The sequence below is a fragment of the Triturus cristatus genome, chromosome 10 (genome assembly GCF_964204655.1).
Source record: "Triturus cristatus chromosome 10, aTriCri1.1, whole genome shotgun sequence".
Lineage (NCBI taxonomy): Eukaryota > Metazoa > Chordata > Amphibia > Caudata > Salamandridae > Triturus > Triturus cristatus.
The window spans coordinates 698,028,560-698,043,768 of NC_140593.1; the positions used below are offsets into that span (position 1 = coordinate 698,028,560).

Sequence of the window (15,209 nt, forward strand, 5' to 3'; positions counted from 1 at the left end):
GGCATGTATAACTGAGGTGCCTCTCAGATTACAAAATGTAGTAGATATTTTCTACAAGGCTATGCATGTTTCCTGCCAATGCACTTGCAATTTACCGAATGCTTCATGCACAACTATAATTCGTACTAGATTTTGTATTACAAAATCACAAATTAACATCCTTTAATATCATGGGTTCAATAACTTTCCTGTATCCTACCACTGGGCAATTTTGGAAGTACTGCATAATTGAACCATTAATGGCAGCACACCTGCTCCTTCCCAATCAACTCCCCATGCTATTATTGGTCTGTGGAGATTGATAATGGAAGTGAGGTGCAATGGTTGAAGATGCTGTTAGTTATTTTAAGCCCTAAACTGTACGTGGTTCATTCTTTGTCAGCATAAACTACACGTTTCTAATTAGAGGGTAGATTAGCATATGTTCCAGGTGTCTATTACAGTAACTGACAAGCAGATTTGATTCAATTTTTTTAAAGAAACTTCCTTCTACCATGTTGTTCTGGGCTTGGTGCAATACAAAAATGGCACAGTGATGCACAGTGTATTGCCTTTTAGTTAGGCGATGTGCAGGATTAACCCATTACCATAGGATGACAACTCCAACTTTCTAGTAGCCATGATGCCTCCTGTATGGGGAAATGCAGCTCTAGAATCAATTCCCAGTACAAAGGCTGGAGTTATTGACAAGTGTTGCTCGATGTAAGACCACCAGTGCGAAATAGGATGCTAAGATCATCACCTGAAGCATGAACTCAGACTACAATACCCAGGAATGGGTGAATAAATGTATGTGACATATTTCTAACTCCCTTTGAAGCTACCTTCCTCAGGTAGCAGAATTTATAGATCAGCACTTGGGTGATCTACAAGTTTTATTCACCAAATATTTAGCGGGACCTTAGTCTCACTGATATGCATTGGGTGAATCCATTACCAATACATATGCACATCAGGAGTACTGGAGCATTTCTTGTTGTAGAAAGACTATGAAAGTATAGTGTTTGCAATTAGTGCCATTTCAGTTCTACTGATCAAGTCTCTAGATTTACTAACGCCTTATTCGTCATTTAGGATCATATTACTGTCTGCCCTTAATCTTTGGTAATTTGCTTAAGTTTTAATTTACAGCATTTCCACAGGGAAACACTCTCTTTTTCTTCTTTGGAAAGAAGTGAATATATTTTTATGCTACTGCCGAATGTGTATCAAAGCCTTGCCATACTGAAAGTATCTCCTGACCCTACAATCACATATCTACTGAAATATGTCTACCTCCTCTCCAGCATTTCTATATTCTGGTGTGTTTATTACCTAAATCACATCTCTCTTCTCTAACCTCCCACCCAAGCTTATCAAATGAAAAACGATGTGTCTTACCTGATTTAGCTTATACTGCAGACCCAAGACCCCTTTGTAACTAAGTGAACTAGGCAACACAGCTCGGAGTGTATCTTCTCACCTTCTGCCTTCCAACATTTCCTTGCTATTTACTTAGATGAAACTTGTAAAGAGCAACACTGCCACCCCACAATGACATCCGCGCACTAATGGTCCCATAAGGTCAGCAAAAGGGAAAAAATAGGAAACCATCCAGATTTGTTATGATTACAGCGATTGAGGAATAGCCAGTTTTCAACAACTTCCCAAACTGTAGCAAGTAGGATTCCTTGTGCAACTACTGAGGAATGGAATTCCATTTGTCAGCAGCTGCTAACCAGAAGACTCATGCACTAATAGTATAGAGTTGAAGCTGTGGCACCACAAGCAGCAGATGATCTTTGGATCAAATACTGTGCAAAATGGTGCGTTACACTGTTAGCCAAACAAAGCGATTTAAAAAAATGTGTTCTCTTGCTGGAAGCCATTGGAGAGCCTGTGAAACATGGTCCTGAGGTCTTAAGCCCCAAAGCAAGTCTGGCAGCTATCACCAGTGTTCTCCCACAAAACATGGAAATACAGGCAATTAGATCCAATACACATTTGTTCCTGCTTCTGTTTTGTGGCTTGCAAAATTCCATGACTCGTTCTGTTAATAGAGATTTCTTGCTTTGAGTTTCAATGTCACTCTCTCTAATGAGTCTTCTAGTTTTCAGAACTGCTTTGTACATTTTTCTAATTCCTCTGTGGATCCAACTGTCATCTGGCACTATAGAACTGACCTACTGGCGTAACAAAACTTGAGGGGGCCTCCCTGCAAGGTACGTGGAAGGGCCCCCTCCGAGCTCAATCAAAAGCTCTCTGGTCACAGTACTGGGCTGAGGGGGTCCCCTGGAACCTGGCCCCGTACTGCAGGGGCCTGTGTTACACCACAGAACCACCCCCTTCCTGTCTGCTTGCAATACCATTAAAAATCATTGAAGTGAACAGGGCTTTCGACTAAGTTATGGAGCACATGACAGACCACCTCTTAACCCTCAAAACGTTAGCCATTTTTTTTATCTTACTTTCCTAGATTTCTTAATGCATCTGATCCTCTCAAAGCCCAAAACCATGGCTGTTTTGTAGGGGATTCCCACAGGACTAGATGCAATTAAAGTGGGTCTGAATTAATATTTGTAAACAAAATCAATATTTCTGCTTTTAAATCTTGAAAGTAAATTTCTTTGATACTGAATCACTAAATTAAAAAGGTATTCATTTATTTCTAAAAACCTGCTTTAAAGAATGTTGAAATATGTGTTTGTCCTTTGATTGTGGATATTCTTTGACAGGTATGGGAAGGATTGAATCCCTTGAGTTCTTTGAGCAAGCAGGCACTATTACTCTGAATTTTCTTCATGTGATCCATTGGTTTATCGAGTTTTTTTATAAATCAACCCCCAACAATATCGACTACAGAATTTCAATTATCACTACATCGTGAAGATAACTATATATACCAAACAGAAGATTTACTGTTCTTAGCTGCACATCTGTTCACCTTAACAATATATATTATCGAGTTAGTAAACTTAGTGTACTAACTGTTGAGAAGACGTTAAATGGAGGTTGAAATAAAACGTTTCATTCTAAATCCTTGTTATTACTTGTTGAGCATGTCCAAGGACAAACCTACATATGTATAGCATTGCAAATTCACTAAGGTTTCCACTTCGAACTAAAAACTACATTCAAAACTACAAACATGGTCCTACAGTTGTGTTTTTCACTGATATTAGAAAAGAAACGAACAACCAGTAACTCAATGAAAGTTTTAAATTACAAAAATGTTTACACAATGCTTTTTGTTTAGAATATCTTTGCCCTTTTTTAATTTTAACATTTTATGTAATAAAACAAATATGATTAATTAAAACCTGAATTTTATAATAAAAGTATTCAACTGTTCTAACGCAAAGAAACAATTCAACACAAGAAACATATCACAAAAATCAGTGCAGCAACAACATGCTAACACTAAGGGGGAATGGTATGAGACACATAGTAAGCACCTAGCAAGCTTGCCGAACTATAAGTGTAACAGTGTGAAATGCTTGCGGTCCCCACACAGTGTTTAATATTGGTAATACAGTACTTAAAGAAAATAGCTTGCTTACCTGTCTGTAACAGCATGCCTCAGCCACACATGCAAATTGTTTTTATTCAACATATTTAACATGACCATTGCCATCATAAGCACGCTTTAAGGCAACTATGCATGCATGAACATAAATCTAAACAACCATTCCATCTTTTAAAAAAATGAAAGAATAAAACCATTGTGTAAATTGACTTTCACATATTTGTGAACTCCATTAAGACACAGAAGATTCAAATGTTACATGCAGGAAGTAATGTTTTCCCTAGGGGACTCATTGTTCATGCTAGCTTCTATGGTTGTGTGTTTTTAGGGAACTGGGCCTTCGTTCTGTATGGCAGTCCCAATGGTTCTGGTCTTATATGGGCATGCGAAGTGGGTGAGCTTCAAATTATAAAGCATAAACATTAACAAATGTAAGTCTTTTCAGGCTGGATCCAGTTGGAATCCACATAAAACAAAAGTTTTTGTATGATTAGCTTCCTGAAAATTGGAATTATTTTATAGACCAAAGTTGATTAGGACTGCCTTACTGTACAAAAAGCATAGGACAAAATCTATATATAGCATATCAACAATTTCCACCTATAGCATAGTAAAAAGATTGATCTATGAAATAATCCTAATGTCTCTCCTAGTCACGGCTTACTGCCATACAGCAAGAAATGTATTTTCCATGTCATTATAACTTCGTCCATGGAAAAGATTGATATTAGGTAAGTCAAGAACATCTGGATAAACACAGTAGAAACATGACCTCTTTTCTTTATTTTAATATTTATTTTGACAAAAAGCTTACTTAACTGGGCTTGATTTAAATTCATTAACCTCTCTATAGTTATCACCTGCAGATAAAAGCAGAGCTGTAGGGCAGGACTGTGTGGCCTTACAACAGGTGCTGCATTATCAGCTCTGGTAAGTGATGGTCTCTATTTATGTGCCTAGGCATTACAGGAGAAGATCCTAACACTGCCCAAATCTCTCAATCTAATCCTATCAAGCAGTGTAAATATTAAGAGGGCATGACCGCTCAAACTTGGTTATGACGATGCTGCAGAAATTGATTGCGGCATGGGTTACTAGTAAGATAAATGGCACAAACGAGGCATGTCGATGCTGTGTAATATTGTTACCTACGGGGAGGGCTCAAAGTCAACTTCCCACATGGAAGAAACCACGTCACTAAAACTAAGGTACTTTTGATATATGAGAATTGATTAATTGAATTTTGTTTGCTCACGAGCTCTGCTTAGCTAATAAGTAATGTGGTTTAATATTATGTACTTAGGGGAAATTTATAAAGAGACCCATGTGCTGACCATCTTAGTTAGAGGGACAGTTTCCCAAACTAAAAAGATGAAGTCAAGTGACAAGTGTCCATCATTTGACTGCAGTAATGTGTGCCTGGTTGATAGAGTGGACACTCGGCCAGTCCTCCACATCACCGTCCCGATCAATCTCTCTAATTAAGATTCTGTAGGTGTCTGCAACTACACATTCTAAAATATTACTTCCATAAAGCAGATTGGATCTGTTTTCAGGTGACTTCACTCCAACTCTGCCCTCATTACTGTCATAAAGTAATCAATCTGATGTAGACCTTACCTGTCACTGTAGGCAGCTGTTGCGGCTGTGGCAGGCTGGGCATACCGGTAGGCAGCATAACCACCCTAGAAAACAAAACTGGCACTTTAGTCTGACTGTGGCAGAAAAAGCACTACCTGAGCTGTGGGCTTCAATGTGTTTGTCAGTTAGGTTCATGCTAGGATGCCACAGGGTTAGACAGATGTTGCACATTAAAACTTTACTGGCTTGTTAAATGAAGTTTAGCACAAAACACATTTCGTTAATTGTTTTGCATCAAGAAGCAAAAGTTCAAATTCGCACAAATTTCTATTGAAGTGGAGAAGTTATAGTCAGGAGAATCACATTCCAGTGCTTGATGCAGGGACATAAAACAGCAATTTCAGCAATCTGAACATACTTCAAGTTGCTTATTGTCTCAGAGGCTCTGTTGCGTAAATTATAGGTTTACATTGCAGATAAAATTCCTTAGCTCTGGTGTACAATTATTAAATTGCTTTTTTGAACCTGTATCAGTATCAAAACGGCTCAAGTTGTGAATTGATTAATATTTGAAAATTTAACTGTTGTCAAGCAGCACTTGTCAAATTAACATTCAGTTGGCTGTAGCAGTAATTGCAGAAGTTTAATTAAGCAAACAGGACAAACAAACGCAGATATTTGAAAGGGATTGTGCGCAGCGATGCATCCCTTTTCAAACTGTGAGAACAGCAGAGCTTCCCGCTCAGCGGACCACTGAGCGACATCAACCATTTCAACATGATTTCAGCATACCAATTAAGAAGCGGGGTCCGGTGTCCACTGACAACATAAACAACATTTGTGCTCCAATTAGAACTTACCACCCCATACTGCGGGTGGCGTGGAATATTCTCCTGGGATGTTTTGCAACATTATTACTGAGAAACTAGAAGTTGGAAATTTATGATGTATGTCACTGATTTTAAACTCTGGTTCAATTGAGCTCAATATAGAACGTTATATACCTAAACTTGGCAGTTCTATAGTAATGGGTTTCATGAATGTAGATTAAGTATGAATGTCCATAGGAGCACATGAAGTGAAGCTTAAAGGGTCGCTAAGATTGAATGGCAAAACACAAATGTCTGTTTTAGCCCTAGCAGACGTTCCCAAGATTAACTCAAAAAAGAATGGAGGGTCGGGGAACTATCAAGGTCCTAATGTGCATAAATGCAGTGGAGTTTGGAGCTCTTTTAGATGTGCAACATGGGAATAGAAGAACAGCCCTCATTTTGGGTGCATGTCACATGGCATGAGGCTGTAATACTAAAATAGGTGCATTGCATGTTAATATTGTTGTCTTCATTTTCACCAGGACGTCAGTCCAAAGCCCCCCCAAAGGAAAGAGGAAGCCATAACAGTCCAGTGGTCAACATTTTGCTTGCCCAATATTGATCTCATGGGTTTGGGAGTTTATGTCAATACTGTGTACTGTATGTATGTATGTGCAGTGTCTATTAGTGGATTTTAGGCCAATTTGTATTTTTTTCATAAGAAAAGGTTGAGTCAATTGTCATGTTGATTTCAGGAGTGTTAGACTTTTTTTGTTGCCCTAGCTTTTTACATTGAGTTATCTTTGAGACTATTACACAAACAACAAGAACCTGATTATGTATCAGTCTGGATGTTAGGTATTTTGTTAATTAACTATGTCAATTGTGCCATTTATTCCCCTCCACTAAGTCAACCATCCTGCAGGGAATATATGTGCTTGGCATACTACCAAAAGGAAAACAATCAATAATAAAGGAATACAATTTACTATTAATTTGGTGTGAGTATAAATGGTCATTTTGGAGGAAACTCTGGATCAAAGCCTAACATCTTCTATTTTCTCTGTTACTGTTATCTAAATTGCTTCATGTTTGAGGTACTAGTCATGGTGTCTTCCAGTTCTTCACAGTCCTCGTGTACTTGTAAGTGGAAAGGATATATACACTAACACACTGTATAGGAATATCTGTGAATAGCCCTGCAGAACCCCACAGGGGATAGAGAAAGTAGCCGTTTCAAAGTTGCCCAGCACTGGTGATTGTGATCTATCAGTAGGAAAAGATGTCAGCAGGGATTTAGCCCTATTTGTAATGCCTAATGTTACAGTTGATCAACATCCCGTAGTCAACCATATCAAATGCTGCCGACAGGTCAAGAAGAATAAGTGCCGCAGCTACACCTCTGTCGAGCGCAACCCTTATCTTTTCTGTGGGGTTAATCAGTGCTGTCTCGGTGCTATGTCCGGACCGGAAACCGAATTATGTCTAATCCAGCAACTGGTTATCTTGAATATATTGTGTGAGCTGGCTATTCATCACTTTTTCTGAGAGTTTGGCGATCAGAGAAGGCACGATATGAGCCGGTAATTGTTGGGGTGAACTGGGTTTAGGTTTGGTTTCTTTGTATGCAGAAGAATGGAGGCCCTTTTCCACTGAGTGGGGAAACCTCTGAAGTAAACATAGTATGGAAGATGGCTGCCAGATTTGCACCTATCACGTCTGGGAAATGTTTCTAACCATGGAGGGTATGGGTCAGACGGTGGGCCAGACTTAGCCTTTCCTCACCATAGTGGTTATCTGTTCATTGGTAACCGAAGAAAATTCTGTGAAGGTGCAAACCTCGTGAGGCTCCTTGCATGGATCAGATGCAATCTCAGAAGAGGAGGGGGCCTCAAACCTGGAATATATTTGGTTTACTTTTGTCCGGAAGCACCGTGCTATCATTCTCTCTACACAACAATACCCGGTCCAAATTCCAAACTCTTTCTTCCTGAACTCTAAGAGCAGATGTCATTACCTCAACAACAAGTTGAGATTCAGACAATAAATCTTGACCCTTTTGGATGATGACCAGTTTCCTAATGTGAAACCAACTTCCTGCAACTAGGTCCGAAACACACCCAGCATTACGGCGAAATTTTGACATGTGGTTCTTCATTTTTTCTTGGTGCTCCCTGACTCGTTCCTTCATTTCAGCACCAACAATCATCACAGATTCCATCTTCCATTGTCTCAGCAACCACCATGGTAACAACTAAGTCACATGTTTTCTTCCCCTTAACAATTCAGAGAAAAATTGGGAGTTCCCCTATATGACAATAAGGTAGACTGCAAAGTCTTCCTCCAATACAGCCCTGACATGATACTCAACTGAATAGACTCTTTAACAATCTGTTACACCTATCTGCCTGACCATTTGCCTCTGGGTGGTATAATGCAATTGTAGTATATTTTATTCCTGATCCCAACAAGAATTCCTTCATCCTTTCCAAAACAAATTACACCAAATTATCTTTTACAGCTTCTCCAGAAATACCTTCTCTCACAAAGATATCCTCAAGAAACTTAATCACCATATCAATAATAACACTTCTTACCATTTTTACTTCTAGCCATTTTGACAAATAGTCAACAAGAACAAAAGCATATGATTCCTTCTCAAGTAAAGTTGAAAAAGGTCCCGTTTCACCTTCCTTTATGGTCCATCCAGAATCTCCACCCCTTCACCAGGAATTGCTCAACTACTACCATACAGGATAATTTTTCATTGCTTTTATCCATTCCTCCTCAGTCACAACTTAAGCTTGAACCGCAAATCCTTCAACAACATTCTCAAATGCAACTGCCACCTCACATTAACCATCAACATCCTCATCACCTTGTCAACCATTCAATGGTAATCTGGATAACCCATCTGCTTGTCCATTCAACTTGCCAGGAACAAATTTGACAACATAGTGGTAAGCATGTAGTTTAGAAGCCAATCTACCTAATAGTGATGACATAGATCACCCCCACCTGGTGCTAACAGATGCACCAACGGTTTGTGTTCTATAGCCCAGATACATGCCGATAATTCTCTTTCAATTACAGAATAATTTACTTCACCTGGTTTAAGAGCCCGTGAACCCTAAGCAATAATACATTCGTATTGTTCATTCTTCTTTGCTAACACTGATCCTAATCCATACCCACTTGTATTCTCTACAACTACACAATTTTCCCCACTCACAAATGGTCTTAAACAAATTTTGCATTCTTTTTGAGTAACCTTCTCATAGATTATACCTTACTAAAATAATTCTGTATAAATCAGGCGTACAATTTAGCCCAACCTAAAAAAAGATTGTAGCTGATCTTTGTCAGTAGGAATAGGAGCATCAACAATTGCTTTTACATGATTATGCTTTGGAGTGAGATAATCACACAAGATCTTCTGACCTAAATACCCCTACTCAGAATTCTCAAAGTTACATTTAGACACCTGTACTGAAAATCGCACATTTTGTAATGGGGTCAAAACTGATTGGAGGGTTCCACTATGTGTTTCCACATCTTTATCAAAAATGAAAATGTCATCTTGAAATATTCTAGCCTCTGCCACGTCCTTCAGTATTTCATTCATCAATCACTGGAACACAGCTGAAACACTGGCTAGTTCAAATGGCATTCTCTTACATTGGAACATCCCTTCCAGAGTAATATAGACACTAAAATGTCTAGTGCTGTTCTCCAGCTCCACTTAATGGAATGCACTTGTTAAATCAATGGTGGGAAAAAACAATCTGAACATTGAATTTGTTCGATAATATCCTTTGCACATATATCTTGCAGCATGTCCTTCCCACTTTCTATATGACAGAGGCACATTCTGTACCTTCTGCCATATTGATACTACATTGTCATGAATCGCAATTTTATGTTTGTAGACTTTGACCTTTCCCAATTCACCACTAAATACATCCTTGAAATTCATTGTAATTTAGTATGCCTTTCATTGTTGTATTCACTTATCTCAATAGCATACTCAGGAGGTTTAGCCCTAAAATCCAAATGTATCCCCATCTCTTCTTGATGAGGCCATCCCAATATTGCTACCCCTTTTTCTCCAACAAATTTTTTACCACATGTTCTTCTTCCTTTAAAGTCCATCCCAGACCAAATATACTCCTTCAATTCAATTTTATGACTAGAATAACTTCCTGGTTATACCTTGGTGGCCTTAAGTGGTCTCTAATTCCACAAATTCACTTAGAGCATTACAAATAATTATATACCACGCAAACAAATCCACCATCACTTCCACACATTTACTATCCATGTTCATTGAACTCTTATAGTTATCCTTAGTTCAACCCTTGTCACATTGTATACACAATGCTACTCCATCCTCCAAATCCTACTCACCATCTTGGACTGCACAATGTATGCCCTCTCTTTACTGGTCCTTACACACGAACAAAATGACCCTTCTTTTTGTACTTGTTCACACCTTATCAATTGCTGAGCAAAATTTTGCATTAGCCAAAAGACTGAAACTAGCACCCCTATAACAACAAAATATATTTTTCTGTCTCATAGATGTATTATTTCTTACATCATGCTCATTTTGTGGGCTACTCTTTTTGTCAATTTTCTCAACACTCTAGTATTTTTTTTTCAATAGCACACACTGATATCATAGTACAAATTACATAGTACTAAAAAGTAGTTTCTTAAGTTTATTGCAAATAAGAGGAAGGAGCGTCAGGAACAAGTGACATCTCCTCTGGTTGTGTTTCAACTGACAACCACCTTGTTACTCCTGACGTCACCTCACTCACCATTCCACATTCCAGCTCCTGTCACACACTCCCGCATTCCATCTTCCAGCTACTATCACCCTACACATTCTATCAAGCTACCACAGGATTTCTGTTGTTTATGTTGCTTATTAGATATTAATTAATCATTGATACTTTTAGCAGTCTTTCACCTTTGAAGGATTTTGATAATTCTAATACTTCCCTAGCTCCTGTCAGTTTGACACCAGACTTTACTCTCTGTCATTGTAACACATTTTTGTGCACTATGTTTGTTCTTGAAATGTATTAAGATTAATATTAATTACCCCTCCCCCAGTAGTTTCAGTTTACCAATATATAGACAATATAAACACACTCACTCTCCTACTACAGTATACATCACAGTGCACTTTGAATCATGTTTGCATTGATGCATTGTTAAAGTAAGGGTCAATCTACCATATTAAGTTACTAGCAAATTCAGAAAAAAATCCTTTGTGATGTTTCTTTCTATTTAGCAAATTGACAAAACATAAACTTCTATCTTCTGTCCCCTCATGCTTTCTCATATTCGATTTTTTCGTTTGGTATCATAGTTCCAATCTTCAAGAAAGGCGATAGAGGGAATGCAAAATGCTACCGCCCTATATCCATACTTGATTCAACAGCAAAGCTGATGGGCAGATCCTTTTAGAAAGACTCGAAAGCTGAGCAAGTGAAAATAATATCCTAACAATTTCCCAGTATAGATTCAGAAGGGGTATAGGGACTGCCGAGCAGTGCGTCAACCTTGAATTATTGATTGGGAAATACACTCTCGCTAAAGAAGGCCAATTACATCTCTGTTTTGTAGATCTTACAAGCGCATTTGAAGTAGTCAGCCATGCAAAATTACGGCAGACCTAATAGAGATGGGAGCCCCAAAAGATTTTGTAATTTACCTGTCACAAATTTATGCTTTACTGCCTCAAGAGTATGATAAGGCCCTAAAGGGGAATTTACATCCCTTTTTAGAGTTATTTGTGGTATTAGGCAAGGCTGTGTTCTTGCACTACTTTTATTCTCTCTTTATATTAATAATGTTGACACATCTCTGCAAAGCTTGAAAGATGATGCCCCAAGAGTTGGTAATCGTGTTACGCCAGTCCTTTTGTATGCGGACGTTGCTGTCCTGTTATCTGGACAGCAAATGGGCTCCAATGTTTAATCGAACATTTTGCACAATTTATGGCTGGGAAAGATTTAATACTCAACATTAGTAAAACCTTTATAATGATATATGGGAAAGGGAAAATAAAGAGTAGAAACCATCACGCAGAAGGTGTACATATTGAAAGAACATCATCTTTTTCAAACATAGAACTTCTTTTTAATTTTAATGGCAATGGAAGTTGGGGCACACACATTGATCTATGTAAATTGAAATTTATACAAATAATCAAGGGCATTTTTAGATTTTCCAACAAATTTGGGAACAAACCAGTGAGAGAAATCTTGACCCTATACAGGAGCAAGTGCCTCACAGGCACATGCTATGGTGTGGCACCATGGGAAATGGCAAATCACACTTCACTACAAATACTGGAAAATAAGTTCCTAAGAAGGATTTTAACAGTTCGTATTTCAATCCCTTTGATTATAGCCCATAGGGAATTGTCAGTCTCCCACATAAGTGATTATGTCAGTATAGCAGCCCATGTGCTTTGGCATGGGATTTGGACTAAGGAGGAGACTAAATTCATGAAGGAAATAGTAATGGACTGCTTTGCTCTTCATTAATGTAGAAACATCCCCTGGCTGCAGTACATCTACAAACTACTAATTGCATGTAAGGTGGATGCTGATTTTAAAGAACCCACGATAATAAAGAATTATAGCAAAAGGAAACTAAAAATGTGGGTAGTAAAATCAAGAGAATTATCTAGAGAAGTATCAGCAAGTTCGAAACAGACTGTTAGATCATATTGTGAAGGGCCACTTTTATTGGGCATCCAACCGTACCTTAAATTGATAAGAAATCTACAACATAGGTTTTACCTAAAAAGGTTACGATTGGGTACCCTCCATCACCTGATTGCATTCCCTGTAATGGGCAAGTGGAATCGCAACCCTCCGAAATGCCCTTGTGATGGGAAGTCAACACAGTATACACTGCATTTTATACTTTTTTGTAATTTTTATAGAGACATTAGGAGCACATTTTACGATCCCTATTTATAGATAATAAACTGTATTTTTAAAAACCTGCTTTTACCTATATCTGTAGTTTAGAAAATAAAAAAATTTGAAATGCAGTAATTGTTTTGTGCCAATGGCAATCAGAAGAAGAAAAGAGTATTCCCATTTGGAAGCGCTAATATATGATAAAGGCTAGGTCTTTGTAGTATAGGACGATGTACTGAAGATGAAATATTTTTTTTAGGACTGAGCCCAATTTGAATATTTGTAATACATTTGAACTGTTTTATGGCCCTCCTTAATGTATGCTGGTAACTATGTATTGTATTTTTGTTTGTCGTGTGATCAATTGTTATGATTAATAGTGAAGAACCTTTAAGAATATTTGCTCGATGTACTGTACAAGTAATTATTTAATGAGGTTTTTTTTTTAATGCTTTTATGGTTGTATTTTATATACCAAATAAAGTTGGATTGAATTGAATTAATAGCCTGCTGCTACATATGGACAGTTGTACAAGAGCATCCAAAATGCGGAAGGGTCATATTAGAACAAACAGGGTTTAAAGGATGAGTCCACATCCAACGTTCCTCAGTTATACTTCCTGGTTTTGCAGTTCTTCAGCAAATCTCTAATGTTAAGACTTTAATCATTAAAGGTTACTTGAAATGGAGGGCAATGAATTTAGCTCTTGAGCTTGGTGTTCCTAGGCCTAGGCGTCCTACAATTTCAGTGATCTGCCTTCATTTTTAAGTTACATGATGACTTTTTTCATAGACTACGTGCAAGCAGGGTGACTGTAAATTTCTGGCCTGATGTGGCTTGGAGAGACCAAGTGTGTAAAGCAAAGACAGATCAGAGCCTGAAATCCAAGCATTGAATATGAAATAATATTTACTGGACCACTCATCATCACCCAAACGTGTGGTCTAATGCTGCACCATACAGAGGGAATAAAACTACAATTTAATACAAGTAACATTTCTCATGTCACTGTCAGTTTTTTAAGTTGAATATGCTAAAGATACCTTTGAGCACTGAGAACAATGTTAATGTTAAGTTAATGTATGTGAAGATTTACAGGTCAATTAATTAGAGTAAGATGTTAGAAACAGATCTGAAATTAAAATATAGAAAATGAATGCTAATTACGAAGGGATTTCCGTGACACAAATTTAATTTGCAGTTGCTAGCTTAAACTAAATCAGGTAAATGTTTATAATTCATATTTGACCTGAACAATGATAAGAATTTGTTACGAATTCAGAGAGTTGGCTTTCTTTTGATAGGGGTATGTATCTCAGAAATTATCTTGAGCTATTTTTCTTTTTTGACTATTGGCATTATTCTGATAATATGATCATGTTAGAAATTACAGATTAACAGTAATTCTGTCAGACTAAATTATGCAATGTTCATTCCTGACAAAGAATAATGTTTAAAGCAACAAATGTGATTGGTGGAATTCTTGCTAAAGTCTCAGTCACTAGCAATTGTCCATTATTTTTATAATTTTTCAAAATTGGTTAAATAAAGCCTTAGTGAATTGGATAGGGTATGAATGAGAATATGACAGACACACGAATGGATAAAAATGCACTCAGAAGTAAAGAGCAATGTGCCTCCATACTAACTTATATCGTCAGGCCAATATGTTACCTGCTTGGTCAATTAACTAAATTGTGAACTGATTAGCTGATTTATTGCAGCGTGGTGAGCCTTTCCTCCTATTTAATCTAACCTGTATTTTCCTCATACTCACAGTTATTGCATAGTTGCTTATATCATTCATCAGTAATTTAGGTTATCATCCCGTTCACCTGTTGACAAGAAGCTAACGAATACAGCAGCTTCCCATATTTGTCCCGAAGCATAAAAGTTGGCTTTTGTAGCCTACCAATGGTGTTTGGCGACTTCTAGATAGTGAAGACATATTTCTTCATGAAGAAGACTCAGTTGTTGGGAGGTAGTCTCCTGGGGATCAGATGCTCTGATGCAAAAGTGCCATTCCAAGTGGAGGATACGTGCTTCCAGTTGGGTAATATGAGAGGATCGGGCATTCTCCTGTGCCCTAATAAGTCCCTCAGCAAGCCCCATAAAGTCACCTAGCTAGCAGCCCATAGGGTGCTAATCTGCATGACCGAGCCCTTGTTGCTGCGGAAATAAGCTTAAAGTTCAGCACTAAGAGTTTGAACGAAAGCCTCATCCTGAAGGTACCAAACGTTAAGATGCCAAATATGGTGCCGGCCGGACATAGAGGGTCCAAGATGAAGGAGAACAGGGGAATGATCCAAAATCCCATGACAAAGAATTTTAATTTGTGAGATAACTCGGCACTGTGAAGTGGG

The 15,209-nt window shown here is 38.0% G+C and overlaps 1 protein-coding gene across 35 annotated transcripts in view; it reads right to left on the reverse strand.

Annotated features, from left to right (window-relative positions):
* The window catches only part of RBFOX1 (RNA binding fox-1 homolog 1), a 958,925-nt gene that overhangs the window by 113,795 nt on the left and 829,921 nt on the right, over window positions 1–15,209 (reverse strand). For all 35 annotated transcript variants that reach the window (XR_014969494.1, XR_014969493.1, XM_085628210.1 and 32 more), the window contains one exon: window positions 5,126–5,190. Coding sequence is in view for 33 of the 35 variants with exons in the window: in XM_085628210.1 (XP_085484336.1) it covers window positions 5,126–5,190 (65 nt within the window). In the remaining 2 variants the exon portion in view is untranslated. The remainder of the gene's footprint in view (window positions 1–5,125; window positions 5,191–15,209) is intronic.